Source organism: Parasteatoda tepidariorum, chromosome 4 (assembly GCF_982258835.1).
Source record: "Parasteatoda tepidariorum strain Cologne lab strain chromosome 4, Ptep-v5.0, whole genome shotgun sequence".
NCBI lineage: Eukaryota > Metazoa > Arthropoda > Arachnida > Araneae > Theridiidae > Parasteatoda > Parasteatoda tepidariorum.
Genome location: NC_141758.1, coordinates 52,126,751 through 52,147,207, shown reverse-complemented (window position 1 = coordinate 52,147,207; position 20,457 = coordinate 52,126,751). Strand labels below are relative to the sequence as shown.

The following is a 20,457-nucleotide window of genomic DNA, read 5'->3' as shown; positions in this document are numbered from 1 at the left end:
TACCGCCGGAAGTCTTTAAGGCAATCTATATATTAGCACCAGACTGGATGCTAGGGATCTTTAATAAATGTCAAGAACTCTGCTACTTCCCAAGCTTTTGGAAAATAGCAAAACTAATTCTGATTCCGAAAATGGGGAAAAATTTAGATCAACCTGACGGTTATAGACCAATTTCTCTACTCCCGGTTTGGGGGAAGATTTTGGATAGGTTGATCACTTCCAGACTCTCGTACTTTTTGGAATCGAACAATTTACTCCATGAAGACCAACATGGCTTCAGAAAGCATAGGGCCACAACAACTGCGGTTAAGCAACTCCTTAACATTATTGAGCAAGCGAAAACAAAAGGTGAATATACACTGGGGGTCTCCTTCGACATCAAGGGGGCCTTCGATACTGTGAGGTGGCATAAAATACTAAACCAGCTACTGAAATTTAATTGTACTCACACTACCTTTCATCTGGTTAAAAGTTTTCTTACAGACAGGAAGGTCATATATACAAGTGATGAAGTTACCATAGAGCATATCGCCACCACTGGGGTACCACAAGGCTCGAGCATGGGACCATTACTGTGGTTAACAATAGCTGATGTTGCACTCAGAGAGGAGAGGCAAGTGGACGAATACGTCATCGCATTCGCCGACGATTTTCTTGTGCTGGTAACGGGAACTATAGTAAATAGACTGGGACCAAGAGCCACAGATATTCTAAAGAAATATCAATCATGGGCAGAGACACAGAATCTCCATTTTAGTGTCAATAAAACCCAAGCAATTGTATTTCCAAAATCCAGAAAAATAACGAGGAAACCAACAGTAAAACTTCAAAATCAAAATATTCCTATTAGTGACACCATAATGTACTTTGGGTTTCGGATAAACTGTCAGCTCTCCTGGTTGCCGCACCTTGATGGTTTATACGATAAAATTTTATCATTCTATGCTAAATTTAAAAGATTGTCCGGGGTAGATTGGGGGATCACATCAGAAATACGTAAGTTTATATATCAAAACAGTATAATTAAAATCATTTCTTACGGGTCTGAAGTATGGTTCAAAAATCAGGTCAGAATCATTAATAAACTTAAAAAGATCGAAAGAATACCCTTATTGAGCATCACTAGGGCTTATAGAACCACATCAACATCAGCACTTCAGGTGTTGGCTGGGACGGTTCCGTTGGAGCTGATTATTCAGACAAATTCCGATATGGCTAATCTTTATTTACATAACGATAACGTTATAACAAAACCGGAAATCACGCCCAGACACCCTGCGGGGCTCATCTCTATTCCTTATAATTTTGATCCACCAATAGGCAATGATATAGAGATCTACACAGATTGATCGAGATTAATTTATAATAACGAATTCCGCGTGGGATGCGCCTTCGTGGTGTACGATGGGGATATTCAAATAGATTGTTATACTTATAGACTTAATAACTACTCATCCGTTTTTCAAGCAGAATTATGGGCTATTCTTCAGGCAATGTACTGGATAATTAAGAACAAATTAAAAAGAGATGTTCATATTTTTTCCGATTCCCTTTCGGGATTACAATCACTGGCAAACCCCGAGGAAAACGATTGCTTAATTAAACTGATAAAAGATCAATATAAATCAAACATGATAATCCATTGGATTAAGGCTCACGTCGGACACCACGGCAACGAGGAGGCTGACGGTCAGGCGAAATTGGCCTGCCAAAGACCCGAAATTGATCTCTTTGACCAGAAGCCAAAAAGTTCAGTAAAGTTATCGATGTTCAAACGAAATATAAATCTTTGGCAAAATATGTGGGATGATGATCAAAACCAGGGCAGGCATACCCACCATCTAATCCCGAGGGTAAATTACCGTAAAATTTATGGAAATTTCTACTTGAACCAATTTATCACAAACCACGGAACCCAGGGTACATACCAATCCAAGTTTCACAATAAATCTCCCCTATGCAATAACTGCAAAGTTACAGATGACCTGGAACATATACTGATTCACTGCCCTCTATTTGATAACATAAGAAAAGCAAATTTCCCGGTAAACCTGACCTATAGCTCACTCAAACATCACCAGCGGCTATGCACGCAGTACAACGGCGAAGAAAAGATAGGCGAACATTCTGAAACACACATATCACGAACTTTCCCTGCAGCGGCCGAAAGTTTGGCGACAAGTGACGCAGCGCAGTAACTCGCAACAGGAATGGAGCTTTCACGTTTGCATTAAACAACTTTCGAAATGAGCCAGCACCTTTGCGTTTTGTTTTTGACCATGCATTCTTTGATGAAAATTGTTTGCTTGGGTGTGTAGTATCACTTCCTAAAATTTTGCCCATCTTTTTAGAATCACCCTGTATATAACAATGAATGCATAGTCTTCAAACAAATGTATTTCATCGAAGCAGCAGGCAATTGTAGCAACAGCGAGTCATCACAACGATGAATTGTCCTCCTGAATAGTTGCGCCCACTGCGAAATAGGCTCACGAGGAATTGTACTCCCGACTAATTGTGTCAACGACAAATCGTCACCGTGACAAATTGTGACTGCGATGAATCGTCCCTGTGACGAATTCTCCTTACGAACTATACACGACGATTTTTGTTCACGAAGAATTGTGCGCGATGAATTGATGCTACACCAACTTCACGTATATCATAAAATGTCCTTGATCTAATCCTATTTATTTTGGCTGTATTAATAACTTGAGAAAAATTTTCAAAGATTGCATTTTAAAATTATAAAGTATTCATTAATAATTCAAAATATGATAAATATAACTGAATTTAAGTATGAAAAACTGTTAAGAACTTGTATCACGATATCAATTTAAGTAACACTTTTAATTGTCTTTCAGATAACGGTGGTGGTCAAGTCACTCAGTCACCCATTGAAAATACCGGTAAATTAACAATATTTTAACTTTACTAAATCACTTAAAGCATTCAAACTTTTTAACTCAGTTTTGAACTGCATATTATTCTCAAGAAAATGTTTGAGCATTTCAATATAAAATAGCTTTCTTTTTCTTTTATCCCCTGTAAGTTATTAATATTTTTACTTCAGTGCTCTGCGGAAAAAGTCTTTTTTGATTGAGCATAATACATCAAAATAAGTCTGGAACAAATGATAGTCATATTTGAGAATTACATGTAGGTATTCAAAATTGAGTCAGCATATACTCATTGTTGTGCGAAATGCATAGTCTCAAAAATGTGTGAGAGATTTCTGCTGGCTAGAGACAAGATTCCAACCATGCTCCTCCGGGTACGTAGTTTGATGCTCTAACCACCATAGGTGTTTTCTCCACCCCAGGTAGAGTTAGGAAGTATTATACAATATTTTCAAAAATGACACATCATGGCATAAAGCTCGTTCATTCAAAAGTTTTTAAGATATAGAGAAATAAGCAAAAAGTGAAATTAAAAGTACTGATCTTCGAAGATATTGGAACTGTATTCTCCAAACTGTAACAAATTGATATATCATTGTGGCTGCCACTGCATAAAGTTTTCTATCTTGTAAAGTCTTCTTCCTGGATTGGAATGTGCAGTGTGCAAAAAAGTAAAAAAAATAGACACTGAATAATTTTTGATCTATATTTCAGATCTTCGTTTTCGAGGATTCAATCTTAATGGCCCGAGGAGGTGAACTGGAATATGCTAAATAATTAACTTCAGACGATATTTTAAGATACGTAATCAGACATAAAACGTGCTTTCTTTGAATAAATATACTACTTTTTCGTCGGACTTTGATTTCTGATCCCCAAAATATTGGAGGTAGTCGTAATGTAGGAAATATGGCCCCAATAGTTTGGTCAGGAGAGCGTTCTAAATTTCACTTTTTGCGTACTTTGAGAACTTTTTTAGTGAATTGAAACATTTTCGCACGCAGTTATAAAATTAGTTCATCCAAAGATAGTTCCAGGCAAGGAATACTTTTTAGAAAATATCTATTATTTTTTTTTACTTTATTAAATAATGAAAGAAAATGTTTTGAATAGTAAGGTACACAATTTTTAGCATCATTTCAAATTATATAATTTTACAAATCAAATTACAAAATGAGAGAAAAATCGGTCGAGTATTTCCTGAGGAATCGAATTTTAAGTATCTGACTATTTTGAAATTCAATTTCTCAGGAACTATTCGATTGATTTAATTCAAAATTTGTATTTAGCCATGTAAAATTAAATAGTTTAAAATGATTATAAAAATTTATACCATACAATTCGAAATTTGTTCGACTATTATTAAATAAAACAATAAAAAGTAATAAGTAAATATTTACTATTTTTTATAATGAAATTTAGTAATTGTCGAAAAAATTTTGAATAGTAAGGTATAAAAATTTCTTACATCATTTTAAAGAATGTAATTTTACACGGCAAAATACAAAACTTGAACGAAATCGGTAGAGCAGTCTCTAAGAAATCAAATTTTAAAAATATGACTTTCTTTAAAAATTTGATTTCTTAGGAACAATACGGCAGATTCTTATAAAAAGAAACTATGAAGAAATAATAAATAGTTAATAACCGCTATTTTTGCATCTTTGAGTAAGCGAATTTATAATTGCGCGAAATCACTTTAATCATTCACCTGCTGTTAACATTTTAGTCTAATCTGCTAAACATATAAGAAGTTATGTCATTGACTATGAAAATCCTCTTTTTGAGAAAATAGCATTTGAAAATTACGAAAGCTAATTTCATTGATTGGAACGTCATTGAAAAAAAAACATGATCTTTTTTATTTATCTGAAATTCAACTTAAACTTTTTAGATAGTAGGCTCTCAAATATAAATTTTCCCGAATCATTTAAATATAATACAGATTCCAATTACTCCCAATGGCTGATACCACAAATTCCAATGAACTAATAATACAAATTCCAATTCAATTACTTTAAATTTTGAAAACACACACAGATTTCATTTTTCTTTAATAATAATTTCCTTTTTGAAAACAATTTTATCAACAAATATAACTTGAATTACTTTTGTTGATCCATTTTGATTACAGATTCAAATCAGGACTGTAGCAAGTTTGGCAAAAAACACCTGTAAAATTCGGAAACAAAACTAAACAAGAAAAAAAAGTTTAACTCACGGTTAGAAGAACAAAAGTAGCGCGTTCCTGTTAATTGTAATTAATAATCCTTAATTATCTTAGGATGTTATTTTTTTAGTTGAAACTGCTTGCAAAACAATATAAGCTAGGTGACAGTCAGTTGAACCTTCCTTGTTGCTTCTTAATAAGTATTAAATTATTATATTTCACAATTTAATTAAATGTTAGAGTCAGATTAATGAAAGCTAAAGTTTGCGTTATAAATAATTAAAAAATATTTGATACATAACTTATGACAATTTCTTTTTATTAAGGGGGAGGAAGGTGGACAGGTGGGAGATGGAGCTGGCTTGGAGGCGGAGGAGGTGGAGGTAAAAATATTATTCACTTTTATTGCGCTATAGATTTTAAAAAGAAGTAAAATAATAAAAATGCAATCGCAAAAATAGGTAATAAAAAGTTAAAGTTCTGTGAGATTAAATTAAATAATTTAATTAATTTAGAAATACGGTTTTGGTAATAAACAATATATTAATATATAATAATATGCTTTTCTTAGATTATTTCAATATTTTAAATAATAAATTCTTTTACAACGCTATCATTTACTTTTAATCGCCACATAATTTGGTTTTAGGCAAATAAAATATTCGATACTATTTCTATATTTTATTTTCATATTTCATTTCGTGTCTATTCAATATTGTTATAGCTTATAGGCTAAGTTTATTTAATTTGAAAGGAGTTTGGCTAATTGTTTAATTCACTATTAATTTTGCAGCTAATTTCGGTAATTTAAATATTAAATTTAATGTGACTAACTATTGAGCATCCTTAGTTTATGAACCCAATTTTTTATGATTTTAATTCTGCTATTTCTAAGCCACCAATATTTCAAGTCATTAGTTTTGCTATATTTTTGTGGTATTAAGATAAGCTGGAATTGAATTCAGAACAAAAGCTAACATTTTATTTTTGATTTAAGTTATAAGCGAATGGCAGTATTAACTGTTTTGTTTGGTAGATGTCTTTTCATGTTTTTTGTCAGTGCAGAAGTTTCAGTGGGGCTATCAATGGGTTACGTTAGAAGTAGGACTATCAATGGGAATACTTTTTAAATATCTTTATCTGGTATATTTTGTTAATTTTAGATAAAGGTGGTGGTGGCGACGAAGTTATCACTCTATCACCCGTTGAAACACCTGCTCCAGGTAAGCATCTAGTGGTTTACATAAACAATTTGAATGACCCTTAATATATATACATTCAGAATCCTGTCATAAATTAATTAAAGAAATTTATCAGTTAATGGAAAATAAATCTCTAAGTAGGGTGATTTAAAAGGTCTCAAATATTGAAGATTCATTGACGAACAGAGTCTGTTTAAAAGTATAAAAACTACACTGTTGAAATTTTCATTCCAAAATTATGGTAAAATAACCGGCAGCTGTCTGTCCATCCAATTAACCGTAAAGTTTACGGTAAAGAACATTTTTTTCCTTTATGGTTTTGAAACCATTTGCAAAAAGTACGGTTATAAGACCATGAAGACAAAAGTATACAGTTTTTCAACCATTTACTACTACCATTTTTCAAAAACGTAGAAAAAATTTATCATTTAACTAGATACAGGAGGTCGGCTTTTCATAAGATAATGGGCATTGGACAGTGCCGGACACTGGAAATTCTTCATTTGTTGAATGAAATGGAGGAAATATTGTGGTGTCAACACTAGGACTCGAACTCCCGTTCTGCCGGTCATGAGATTGACAGATAGGCCCGCTTCGGCTATGATATGCACGCAGTTGCAAAGAACTAAGTAGCTTCAGTCGGTGGTTTCAATTGGTGCGGTGATAAAATTCCTGTTCTTTTAACCGTATTAGGTGAAAGCAGTTAATAAACAGTTTCTCTCAAACTTAACAGTTTGATTACCATTTTATTTATGGTTATTTGACTGTTTTGATTAAATATGGTAAAATAACCATTCAATAAATTGTTACTTAACCATTTTTTCGGAGAAATTTCCAGCAGTGTAGTCTGAATGCTTTAAGAGGACGCCGTACCATGGAAGAAAATTTTCGTCGCAAATTCTCTTTCTCCTTTATTATTAATTTAAATTTTAAAAGAAAGAAAAAGTATGTTTAGGCAAACTTAGAATTTGGTTCCACTGCTGAAGTTTCAATTGCTAAAAAAAAATTCAAGATATTTAAATGCTAACAAATTATCAGAAGAGAACTTCTTCGTTGCGTAATCCTAAGTTATCATATTATAATTCATTTTCATTTGCATATTTTAAATTTTTCTTTACAGTATTTGAAACTATATGGCTTACTCTAGACTTGTCTGAGCTCACTTTTTCTGCTCTTTAAATTTCAAATTAGTAATGAGGGAGAAAGAGAATTTGCGAGGAATATTTTCTTCAGCAGTATGGCAAAGCTTTCTTAGGAATCGTATTACACCTTCTAAAAATATTTTAATTTTTTTTAATTTGTCAAATTTTTCACACAGTTTTTATACTTCGCTACAGTATTTGAAACTATATGGCTTACTCTAGATTTGTCTGAGCTCGCTTTTTCTGCTCTTTAAATTCTAAATTAGTAATGAGGGAGAAAGAGAATTTGCGAGGAATATTTTCTTCGTCAGTATGGCAAAGCTTTCTTAGGAATCGTATTACACCTTCTCAAATTTTTTAATTTTTTTTAATTTGTCAAATTTTTCGCACAGTTTTTATATCTCTAAACTAAGAATAGCAACGTGTATAACTTTAAATGCATTTCAACAACACCCTCTTTAATAAAATTTTTCGCAATTTTTGAGCTGTATATCGTTAATTTTAAGAATTATTTCGTCACGTTGAGAATCATTTAGTCACGTTGAGAAGCATTTCGTGACGAAACGCTCTCATATATTTGACGAATATGTTCCTTCAACTTGAAACGTCATGTAAGTGAATTGTGGGAGATTGTTAACTAGAATGGGGAAATTAGAATGAAGACTATACGATCGAAAATAAAATGACGGAACAATCCAACCGTTTGTATGGTGGTCAAGACGTTGGCTTCATTCCAAGAAGATCACGGGTTCGAATGCCGCTTTGGGCATAAGTATATTTTATCTCTCTGTTCTATTTATCTCTTTATCAAGGCGACATAGATACATCTCTATGGTGCCTACAATAAAGTAATTGCAGTAAAAATCTGCAAGTTTTTTTTTCTTTTTTGATCTTATAGAAAAGTGGAATGTCGAGAATATTTTTTAATTTTGTCGAAATTCGTTTTCTCCAACAAGTGACGACTGTTATTAAAAAAATATACTTATAAACAAAATATACTTATTAACAAAAAAATATACTTATTAACAAAAATGACGTTATACCAAAAAAAATTTAAGGCTGACGGAAATTTCATCACAAAATTTTTTTCTTTATTGCATAATTGTTAAAAGGAAAAAGCAGACGATAACAATTGCATAAATTAAAAAAAATATAATGATCTTACAAGCAAGATAAATTCAAAACAAACGAAAATTTTATTGTTTTAATTGACTTACCTTACTTCAAACATCTAACATACGTATATCTATAAAAATTAAATCTCAACGAAAGCGTTTATGTCAATAAAGTAAGAAAAATAGATAAAAAAAAATTAATACAATATAAAATCAAATTATCTTTATTACATAAAGCATAAATTATTATATTAAACTATATAAAATGTATCAGTGATTTCTTAAAATGTAACTAAGTTTTAAAAATGATAATTTGACGCACATATTTACCATACTGTGTGTGATATAAAATTAGACAGCCATGTTTAATATTTGAGTCATAATTTTAATATTAGAGTCATATTAAGTTTTACTATCTTTTTTTAAAAAAAGAATATTTCATGATATTTTAATATAATATCTTTTTCAATCATCTTGAACGAACGAAGAAGGAGGAGGAGGAGGTTCCAAATGGAGTTGGAACTGGGGTGGAAATAGTAAGTCCTTATTATTTTGTTTCCTAAACAAAATGAACATTGTGCTTGTTGTTGTTGTTGTTGTTGTTGTTCCTTATCCTCTAATTGTCTGACTTCGTCAGACAAGATCCAATAGGTTGTTGACCCTCAAAAAGTCGATGACAAGAAGTGGAGTAGCATATAAGTCCTCCTTGGAAAGGCCCAAGCAGTCAAGGATATGTTCGGCTGAGGCCTGCTGGGCTTCACATTTGGAGCTGACTGCATAAGTCTTTCTTCCTTTAAAGTACGGGAGACTATTTGTGTGTCCACTTGCCAATCTAGAAATTGCTGTTTGAGACGCTCTATCACTTATATGAACAAGTGAAGAGCCCGGTACTTTGGCCGCATACCAATGATGAGGTAGGGGGGGGGGATCCTCCACTTTTTTGATAGATGGCTTTTGATTTTGAACTGATTCTCTGAGTAGGTAAGGTGTTGAATGACTACAAACCTCCTTGGCCAATCGATCCGCTTGCCCATTGCCAAAGATGTCAACGTGGGATGGTATCCACTGAAGATGGATGTCGTCGTACTTTGAAATAAGTTGAAGCTTAAGAAGGATGGAGATGCTTGTTTTGTCTCCAACTTTGGTCCAGTTGTGTAGGTGATGAAGGGAGCTGCGACTGTCCGACAGGATCCAAAGATCTCCAAAGTCGTTCTCGTTGATTATAGCATCGATGCCCTGTTCAATTGCGATTAATTCACTTCGAAAGACTGAAGTGAAATCAAGATTACGGAGACAGATGGAGTAATTTTGCACAGATTTTTCAATGAAGACGCCGCTACCAGCTAGGTCTCCCAGTCCACTACCGTCTGTGTAAATTTTTACGGCGTCACTAGGAATCTCGCCTAAAATTTCGAAAGCTAGCTGCCTAAGTTCAGCTGGAATATGATCTTTCTTTGTGAACTACTGCACATTGTGCTTTTTACAATTGGGTATACTATAGCCTACGTCACAGATCGTGTTATTCCTACTAAATTTAACTAGTAAACAGCATTTTCTGCGAACCTGATTTCTAGAAACAAGTAAAAGCATCAAACGAAGTGTCTTGTTATAAATCGCTACTCGCCAGGTTGGAATTGTATTAGTCTAGTTCCTTTGGAAATAATTTATATTGTTGTTTTACCAAAGTTTATGAATTTAGTAAGCATATTTAAAACTCAGCTTATTAATTAAACTAAAAGGTAAATGTTATTCCTAGTAAGTGGAAGTAGTTGTGCTTTTTTCATATTATACCCAATTAACAGAATTAACTAAATTCAACTTTTAACAATATCTCCAACCATACGTCAATCAATGAATGTTCACCATTGTAGATCTGCAAGTGACGTCATAGTAGCTAAATCATAAGCATTTGTCGATAATAATTTTCGACACACACGCATGACGTCACTTACAGGTATCCAATTAAATCTGATTTAAATCACATGGTTAGACGCAATCACTTCACTTCTTATCGAGTTTCAAGTTGCCAATTGAAACTTCAAAATCATAATCTGAGGCGTTTCATTCAACTAATGCTTTTTCATTATCTAACACCTATCATAATTTTTATAGCCCTATCAGCTTTCAGTTTACATAGTTAAATTATTTATAATATTTTCAAAGTGGTATTTTCAAGTAAAATTGTTTTAGGCAATTTAGTTTAATACTTTGCTTTTTTCAATGATATTGTAACTCAGCCATAAAAATATGAAATTTAGCGAGCTTTTAAATGAAATGAACCTTTATTATTTAATGATGTAAAAGTTTAGTGGAAGAAAACATGACATGAGATTATAATATAATGGTATTAAAAATAATAATATTTTGGTTTCAAAATTATGTTAAAGTAACATTTATGGAATATAAATTTAAAGCTGGAACATAATTAGCTTTTAAATGAAATGAACCTTTATTATTTAATGATGTAAAAGTTTAGTGAAAGAAAGCATTACATGAGATTATAATATAATCGTATTAAAAATAATAATATTTTGGATTCAAAATTATGTTGAAGTAACCTTTATGGAACATAAATTTAAAGCTGGAACATAATTAGCTTTTAAATGAAATGAACCTTTATTATTTAATGATGTAAAAGTTTAGTGGAAGAAAACATGAGGTGAGATTATAATATAATGGTATTAAAAATAATAATATTTTGGTTTCAAAATTATGCTAAAGTAACATTTATGGAACATAAATTTAAAGCTGGAACACAATTAGCTTTTAAATGAAATGAATCTTTATTATTTAATGATGCAAAAGTTTAGTGGAAGAAAACATGACATGAGATTATAATATAATGGTATTAAAAATAATAATATTTTGGTTTCAAAATTATGTTAAAGTCATTTATGGAACATAAATTTATAATACACAGCGAAAAAAAGTATGGTCAAATATACTAGAATATGGTAACATTTATCGTGTTTCGAACTCTATGGAAAAACCAAAATGTCGGTAATATTTACGGAAGCATTTTGGTAATGATTTTGACAAAATTAACATTAAAATATGGTTTTATAATATGTGATATGACTGTCGAAGAATTTGGTTATTTTATTATGATATCTCAATCATGACAGATAAACTATTTATTCGGTTAAATTTTCTTTTAGGTTTAGCATTTTTTACTAAATATGTGGTCATAAAATCTATAATTTTTAATATAAGAATTTCCGGTAAACCGTTACTACATAAACGGAAAATTACCAAATTAATAGTTTGAATACTGTGTATTTTAGTTTTATTACAAGAATTATGTTTTTTTTTTTTACCAAAAATGTTATTACCACAAAATATGAAAATTTTACCAGGGTTTTTTTTTCTCCCAGCGACTTACACATTTTTCTTTTTTATGAAAAAATGTATTTATTGACTAGTTTAATCATATTTCAATTGATTTAAAATATTCTTTTCAAAAATTCATAGCGCTGTTAGAAGTTTGGTGTTAACTTGAATGTGGTGCCAAATTGAACCATATTATGCCATTTTTTAACATGATTACTCAATACCATAGTTAAAATTGAAACAAAAATATAAGGTTGAATTTAAAGCTTGCTGCAAATTTGCACAGCATCATGGTCCAAAATGCAGATATTATAGTTTAACTTTGAACCTATTTCTCTGCGAGTGTAAGGAATTTATCAAGTACTTTTATTTAGGTATGGGTTATTTAGGTTCCTTAATTTAAGGTTTCGAATATATTTTTAAGATTATTTCAACTGCATGGCTACATTTAACCCCAGATATTTTATTCAAACATTTCAAACCCTACGAATGTACAATCAACGATATTTCTTAAGAATTGTTTTAAACATTTCTGAGCTTTTGAATAAATGTTAAATTTCATTCTTGATGCAGATGGTGGCAACAATGGGAACAATGGACAAACAGTTATTCGCAAATGGAACTGGGGATCCACAGGAAATGGTGAGGGTAAAATTAATTTCGTTTACTGATAGCCTTTAAAGCTCTCAAACTTTTATAAAAAAAATTATTTTATGTTAAGTTATAAGTTAAAAAAAATGACTTTACTAAAATTGGTTATCATTTTTATCTTACGTAGAAAATAAAACTTCATGGTAACAAAAGTTTTAACAAAGACATAATGGTTGGCTGTATTATATCATAACAACAAATCCACTTTTTCTCATGAGCCCCAAGTCCATTCTAATATTCCATTTTTTTTCTATAGTCATAGTTTAAAGCAACAAAAAAGTTCGCAGGGAAGCATTGAAAATTGCAACGACTGATACAACTTGGATTTTCTAAATAACTCAACGTCAAGCTCACAAACAAAAAAGACCCTTTCTGTACGTCAAATTATAACTCTGTGCTTGACGTATGGCAGTTTTTCAACATATAACTCAGAAATTATTTGACTGATGATTGCGATCAAATCGTAACATTGTTACATTTAACACCAGAAATTTTATTCAAACATTTCAAACCCTAGGAATGTATAATCAACAATATTTCTTGAAAATTGTTTTAAGAATTTCTGAGCGTTTGAATAAATATTAAGTTTCATTCTTGATGCAGATGGTGGCAACAATGGAAACAATGGACAAACAGTTATTCGCAAATGGAACTGGGGATCCACAGGAAATGGTGAGCGCAAAATTAATTTAATTTACTGTTAGCTTTTAAAGCTATCAGTAAATCAATTTATAACTCAGTGCTTGACGTATGGCAGTTTTTCAGCATATCACAGTTTAAATTGTTATGATTTCCACTAAACAAAACATGAGTTACGTCAAGTTGAGCATTAAAATCAACGAAAGCAAGAATTTTTTAACCTTTAGCACTCCTCTGTCACTTCTGAGATGACATCAAAAGTTACCACTCTGAAATTTAAAATTTTTGTATCTTAATAAACTCCTGTTTGTGAAAATTGCAACACCATGAAGGAATCGTCATAATTGAATGAAATTAAATACACAGTTGAGTGGTAGTGGTACAAATAAATTATTAAACTTTCAAAGCAAACAAACAATAACAAGAGATCGAAATCAGTATTTTGTGTAACCACCACTCTCCGCAATAAGTGCTGCTACACGACGTGGCATGGAGTCAAGCAAACTTTGAATGTCTGTCTGAGGAAGAGAATTCCATACTGTTTGTATGCGTACCCAAAGTTCGTCTGTAGAAGCAACAGGACGAGGATTACGAGCGAAGCGCCGACCAACGAAATCCCACACACGTTCAATCGGCGACATATCCGGGGAATATGCCGGCCAAGGAAGAAGTTGTACCTGTCGTGATGCAAGGAAGGATTGAGCAGTCCTAGCAATGTGAGGGCGGGCATTGTCCTGTTGAAATACAGCACCTGGCAAGGCTTGAAGGAAGGGAACAGCTTGGGGCTGTAGAACTTCACTGATGTACCGGTTGCTGTTCAGATTACCCACAATTCGTAGCAATTGAGATCGTCCATGATATGATATGGCACCCCAAACCCTAACTCCGGGTATTCGTTCACTGTGGCGTTCGATAACGCACTCTGGAAGATGGTGTTCACCGGCATAGCGTCTGACACGAATGCGTCCATCATGGTACCGCAAATTGAAGCGAGATTCGTCAAAAAACACGACACGCTGCCAATCAGCAAGCCAGTCCCTATGCTGATTGACCCATTGTAGCCGCAGGCGGCAATGGTTTAGCATGAGAAGGATCCTGTATAAAGGAGTCCTTGCGCACAGTCCACGCTGCAGCAGACATCTACAAATTGATGAAGCACACAATGAAACACCTGTAGCTATTGACCACCGTGATACCAGTTGTCTAGAGGGAGCCATACGGTCCGTTAGCGCAACGCCGAACAAGTGTCTATCATCGCGAGCTGACGTGACATTTCGGGGTCCACTCCCGGATTTCCGAATTGTCCGACTCGTCCATCCACTGCTTTCAAACATGCATCACTGTGCTGCTGTTACACTGCACACGAGCGGCTACTGCACGATAAGATAATCCAGCTTCACGAAGGCCGATGATTCTCCCCCGTTTAAACTCCGTAAGTTGTTGAAATCTCGCTCTCTTTCATCGAATAGGCATTAGTAATGACTAAGCTAACGTTTACCACTAGCAGATAACCACCAATAACCATACTCGCTTGGCTACAGCCGTCTATTTATTCGGATCCATCCGCCGTTCAGAGGGAGCTGCTCAGCATACGCATGCGCTACGGGTCTGAAATTCTAATCATTTACATATCATGCTCTACTTTGCATTTCTTGAAAATTTCAGCTCACTCGCGTAAGTTCTTCATGGTGTTGCAATTTTCCCAAACATGAGTTTATATCGTTACCATATTATTCAAAGATTATTAGTTGCTTTATAATAATATTGCATTACATATTTTAAAGAAATTTGCACTCAATATAATTTAGATATCATTTTAAATTACTGTACTGTAAGAGGTTAATATCGGCTCGGAGGCATCGCCCCAGGTCGTTCTGGTCATCAACCCCCGTAGTTTCCTCGCATACATCCTTGTTTTTTTTTTCTTTTTCCTCTTCTTTTTAATATTAAGATATATTAATGATATGATTTCATGCAAAACAGGATGTTATTCGCCTATTTGAGAAATTACTTTGATTTTTAAAAGTAATTAACTGTACTGAAAAAATATATATAAATTTAGGAATATAGCATGAGTGATAAATTAAGATTATGACTAATTTATGACGAATAACAAATTTTACTTTTAAAAGTGCCGAAACGGGTGTAATATTAAAATTATTGATGCCTAATAATGGGATTCATTACACAAATTATTAGAAATAAAGTTTTTTCATGAATTGAGCAAAGGAAAATGTATGAAAAATCAATTTTAAAGAAGATTTATGGCATAGTTTCCCATATACAGTGAGTTAAAAGTAGAAGAAAAAAAAGAAATTGAGACGCTCTGAATAATTTTTAATCTAATGATCTGATTTTCGCGTTCTTAACTCATTCTTAATGGTTCAAGGACCTTATCTTTTAATTAATTAATGCTTACGATATTTAAAATTACAAAATCAGACATAAAAGCATACTTTCTGGGAATAACCATATCTCTTTACCGACCCTTGATGAATACGGACAGGGTTGCCACAGTTTGAGAAATATGGTAAATAGTTTTGTCAGGAGAGCAGACGAAGGTTTGGACACCTTAATGTTAATTTTACTTTTTGCGTATTTAGCCATGTAGCAAACACTGTTTGAGCGAATCAAAACATTTTCGCACACAATTATAAGATTCGCTTATTCAATGATAATTAAGAGCAAAAAATAATTATTAATAATATTTTGTTATTTTTTATCATTTTATTTAATAATAGTCGAAAAAATGCGAATGGCGAGGTATGCTAATTTTTACATCATTTCAAAAAATATAATTGTACATGGTAAAAGGCAGCATTCGAATGACATCAATCGAATAGTTCTTGTGAAATCAAATTTTAAACATATGATTTTTTAAAACCTCGATAACTCAAGAATTATTTGACTCTGATTGCGATCAAATTGTAACATTGTTACATTTAACACCAGATATTTTATTGAAACATTTCAAACCCTACGAATGTATAATCAACAATATTTCTTGAAAATTGTCTTAAAAATTTCGGAGCTTTTGAATAAATGTTAAATTTCATTCTTGATGCAGGTGGTGGCAACAATGGGAACAATGGACAAACAGTTATTCGCAAATGGAACTGGGGATCCACAGGAAATGGTGAGAGCAAAATTAATTTCATTTACTGATAGCCTATAAAGCTATCAAACTTTTATCAAAGAATTATTTTATGTTAAGTTATAAGTTAAAAAAATGACTTTACTACAATTGGTTATCATTTTTATTTTACTATTTTACGTAGAAATGGAACTTTATGATAACAAAAGTGTGAACAAAGTGATAATGGTTCGCTGAATTATATTATAATAAAAATTCCACTTTTTATCTTGAGCCCTAAGTCCACTCTAGCATTCCATTTTTTTCTATAGTCATTGTTTAAAGCAGCAAAAAAGTTTGCAGGAAAGCATTTAAAATTGCAACGACTGATAAAACTTGTATTTTCTAAATAACTCAATGTCAAGCTCACACACAAAAAAGGCCTTTTCATTACATCAAATTATAACTTTGTGCTTGATGTATGGCAGTTTTCCAACATATCATATTTCAAATTGTTAAAGTTTCCACTAAACAAAATATGAGTTACGTCAAGTTGAACACTCAAATCAACGAAAGCAACGGTGGGGCATTTCTTACAATTTTTTAACCTTTAGCAGTCCTCTGTCACTTCCGAGATGACATCAAAAGTTACCACTTTGAAATTTAAAATTTTTTTATCTTAATATTTCGCTACCATATTATTTAAAGATTATTAGTTGCTATATAATAATATGCATCACATATTGTAAAGAAATTTGCACTCTATCATTTTAAAGTACTGTACTGTGAGAGGTTAATATCGGCTTGGAGGCATCACCCCAACTTGTTCTGGTCATCAACCCCCGTAGTTTCCTCGCATACATCCTTGTTTTTTTTTCTTCTTCTTCTTATTTTTAAAAGCCAATACTTTTGAAAAGGAAAAAAGAAGATAATTTATAAAATATATTAATGATATGATTTCACGCAAAACAAGATGTTATTCGTTTAAAACTAAGAGATTACTTTGATTTTTAAAGATAAATAACTGTACTTGAAAACAATATATAAATTTAGGTGTGATAAATTAAGATTATGACTAATTTACGACGAATAACAAATTTTAACTTTTAAAATTGCTGAAACGGGTGTAATATTAAAAATTATTGATGCTTAATAATGGGATTCATTGCACAAATTATTACTCGATTGAAACTCGATGAATCAGGAATTACTTTGTAAGAACTAGTATAACGTTCTCACATTTTCGGGAACGAAAGACAATATGAATACATAAGAGAATAAAAATAAAATATTTAGTTTCAGGAAAAAGATACAGTCACAAAACTGAGTGACTAACTTAAAATAAATTAAAATACAAAAGTGAATAACACACTGAGTAGTAACAGTAGTAAATACTTTGTGGTTTCACAGAGTTTATATAGGCTGGTAAAAGTGCGCAATAACAAAAATGACATCTGCATCTTGCAGTCGGTTACAGCTAATTTCTGAGAGCAGAAAGAAAATCAGGATGTGCTCGATGACAGGTTGCAGGTTCGGTACTCCCTTCGATCTAGCGAGCTCTTCAACTTGACTGATAGTGATCAAATTTTATATTTTGTAATATAAAATTGCATTTCTTATGATGAGAAAAAAAATTTTTTTACCTTACAACTGAAATTTTTTCGTCTTTTATTAAATAAAAGAATGAGTAATTACTAACAATTGTTTTTTAATCAAAAGATAGAACAATAGATCAAAAGTGACTCGGTGTTCTTTTTTCTCCCCTCGTACTGTACATGAATAGCGAAACTGTTGAAAGAGAATAACATTTCAAGCTCGATAAAAAGATTTAAGTTAATCTTTAGTTCAGCGAGTTCTAATCTGGTAATTCCCTTTCCTTGTAGATTTAGTCTTCTTTTATTTATTGTTAAATCTAAAGACAAACATTTTGTAGAAATTCTGTTTCACTTTTATCGTTAATCTTTGATTTTTGTTTTTAAACGCAGATTTTTTTAATATAATTTATATTTGTATTTTTGCCTTGCTTTAGGTGGTGGAGCCTCAGCTATTGGAAGTGAGCTCTTTTTTTATTTATTTATCAATAAAAATTAAATAATTCAAATTAAAAATTATTAGACTTAAAAGTAAATATAAATTTTGATGTAAAAAAATTTATTTTACAAGCAATATCTGAATTATCAATTAAATTAAAATGCAAAATTATTTTGAGTTGAATCAGCTAATATAATTGATACTATTAGTCACATTATTAAAACTTATATTAGTTTATAAATTTTAGACTAAATACCATTTTTTTCTTCAAAAAAAGTATTTATTGTTTGAAATAATGAATTTATAACAAAGCTATGAGCTTAAATAAATTAGTTTAATTTACTTTCAGCTGCTGTTGCAGGATCATCTGGATCAGGTAAATTAAAAGTTCATAATTTATTCCAAAACTTACAATTTATAACTCAAATATATTTTTTATTATTAAATTAGTGACATATTATAATACTTCTCATAAAGTTGAAAATTTCATAAAGCATGAATCTATAAAATTAAAAATTCTATATAAGAATTCATCTTAAATTTGATCATAATTGTAAATTATCAATTTCACCTCGGTTTGTATTCCCAACAATATATCATTAACACAAATCTGCAGTTTCATAACTTCCAAAAATCAATTATTTTATTTCAGGCTTCGATTGTCAAAGTATATAAAAATATTGCCCCCATTTTCTATTTAAAAAGATATATTGAAATAATTCACAAACTAATAATATAGAATGAGAGGCATGTTTTGTGTTTAACAATAAGAGTATTTTAGCACTTTGAGGCATCCGAAATCCCTTTTACCTATTTTATTTTCTGACTCTCTAATTAGAAGCAAGAATGTATTTTGGAATTTTTGACCTATAAAAAGATGTCTTATAGTTATTAAAAAAATATGTTAGATTATCGGAATTATGTTTGTGTTAAAATATTAAATCCAAAAACGAGGTTTATGAAATTTTTTGTTCTTTCATATTCAAAAATTTATCAATAATTGATTTTGTATAATAAAGAAATTTCAATGATGAATAACTGTATCTCTAAAAACTAAATAACTGCAAATAAGTGCAAATTTGAAAAAATTATTCTTTGGAAGTGAGCCGCGTTTGGATGGTTTTACCTTTAACACAAAGAAAGAAAAGGCTTTAGTTTCATGGTGTATTTCATTACCGTAAATTATTAGAATGAATAAATTATTAGCAATGTTTTTCACTTATTTTGATCTAAATTAATACAAAATAATGAAAAAAGTGTAAAAATATGTTTAATAAAAATTTAGCGCTGAAGGGTCAAGAGAAAATTCGTTAATATTTAAAAACAAAACTTCATAAAAATATCTTAAACATTTTTTTTAGAAATATGAATGCTAAAAGCTTGTAAAATGAAGTTTATAGGTGCCTTTGAAATTCGAGGTAATAGAGAGTTCTCCTAACGTCTGACTTTTGAGTTTATTTGGTTACGGTCAATTGATAGGCTTTATGAACGAACATAGGACTGACAAATGGACATAAATTATGTGAGGCAAACTTCAATATTTTCATAACATGTAAACGTCTATGTTAGTAAAACTGGAAAATGCTCAAATCTACCAGCATTAATCAATAAATGAAGGTTTTCGAGAAATTTTCATGAGAGCTAACTTAAATACTATTGGCATACATACACTAGTTCGTATATATTTATTTATTAAAGAAAAAAAAATTAAAACTTTGCTTTTATATTTGGAAGGCCCATATTGATAATTTTGTTTAATAATATCTTGGCAAAAATTTCAATGGAACTAAATGACTAATATTATACCTACACTAATATTATACGATACTATATAAAACTGTTTTATAGTATTATTTTATAATATTATTTAGAAATTATATCGTATATTTATCACCATTTTTAGGTGGAGACTTAGGTGCACAATCACCATTTGGAGGAGGTAAATAATAAAATTTTCAAATTAGCAATATTTTAGAAAAACTAATCGTTATTAGTAATAAAGTGAAACTTGCAACAAGTGAAAGTATCAACATATTCAACAAATAACGACGAAACAAATAACGAAGGTACCAAATAGAATTTTAAAACGAAATATGCAACGAAAACTTGTGTCAAAAATGCGCTGTGCGAATTTCTTTACTAAATTCATATTCGCTGTTGTTTAAATTAAAGAAATACGAGTATTTAAAAGCATAAGAGCTTTG

The 20,457-nt window shown here is 31.3% G+C and overlaps 1 protein-coding gene across 16 annotated transcripts in view; it reads left to right on the top strand.

Annotated features, from left to right (window-relative positions):
* Window positions 1–20,457, top strand: part of LOC107440889 (uncharacterized) — a 123,379-nt gene that overhangs the window by 68,427 nt on the left and 34,495 nt on the right. For 8 of the 16 annotated variants that reach the window (XM_087161134.1, XM_087161135.1, XM_087161128.1 and 5 more), the window contains 10 exons: window positions 2,865–2,909; window positions 5,397–5,453; window positions 6,234–6,293; window positions 9,018–9,065; window positions 12,433–12,501; window positions 13,114–13,182; window positions 16,217–16,285; window positions 18,252–18,275; window positions 18,603–18,629; window positions 20,157–20,192. In XM_087161134.1, the coding sequence (XP_087017260.1) occupies window positions 2,865–2,909; window positions 5,397–5,453; window positions 6,234–6,293; window positions 9,018–9,065; window positions 12,433–12,501; window positions 13,114–13,182; window positions 16,217–16,285; window positions 18,252–18,275; window positions 18,603–18,629; window positions 20,157–20,192 (504 nt within the window). The remainder of the gene's footprint in view (window positions 1–2,864; window positions 2,910–5,396; window positions 5,454–6,233; window positions 6,294–9,017; window positions 9,066–12,432; window positions 12,502–13,113; window positions 13,183–16,216; window positions 16,286–18,251; window positions 18,276–18,602; window positions 18,630–20,156; window positions 20,193–20,457) is intronic. The other 8 variants (XM_087161139.1, XM_087161126.1, XM_087161129.1 and 5 more) reach the window with 7 other exon arrangements.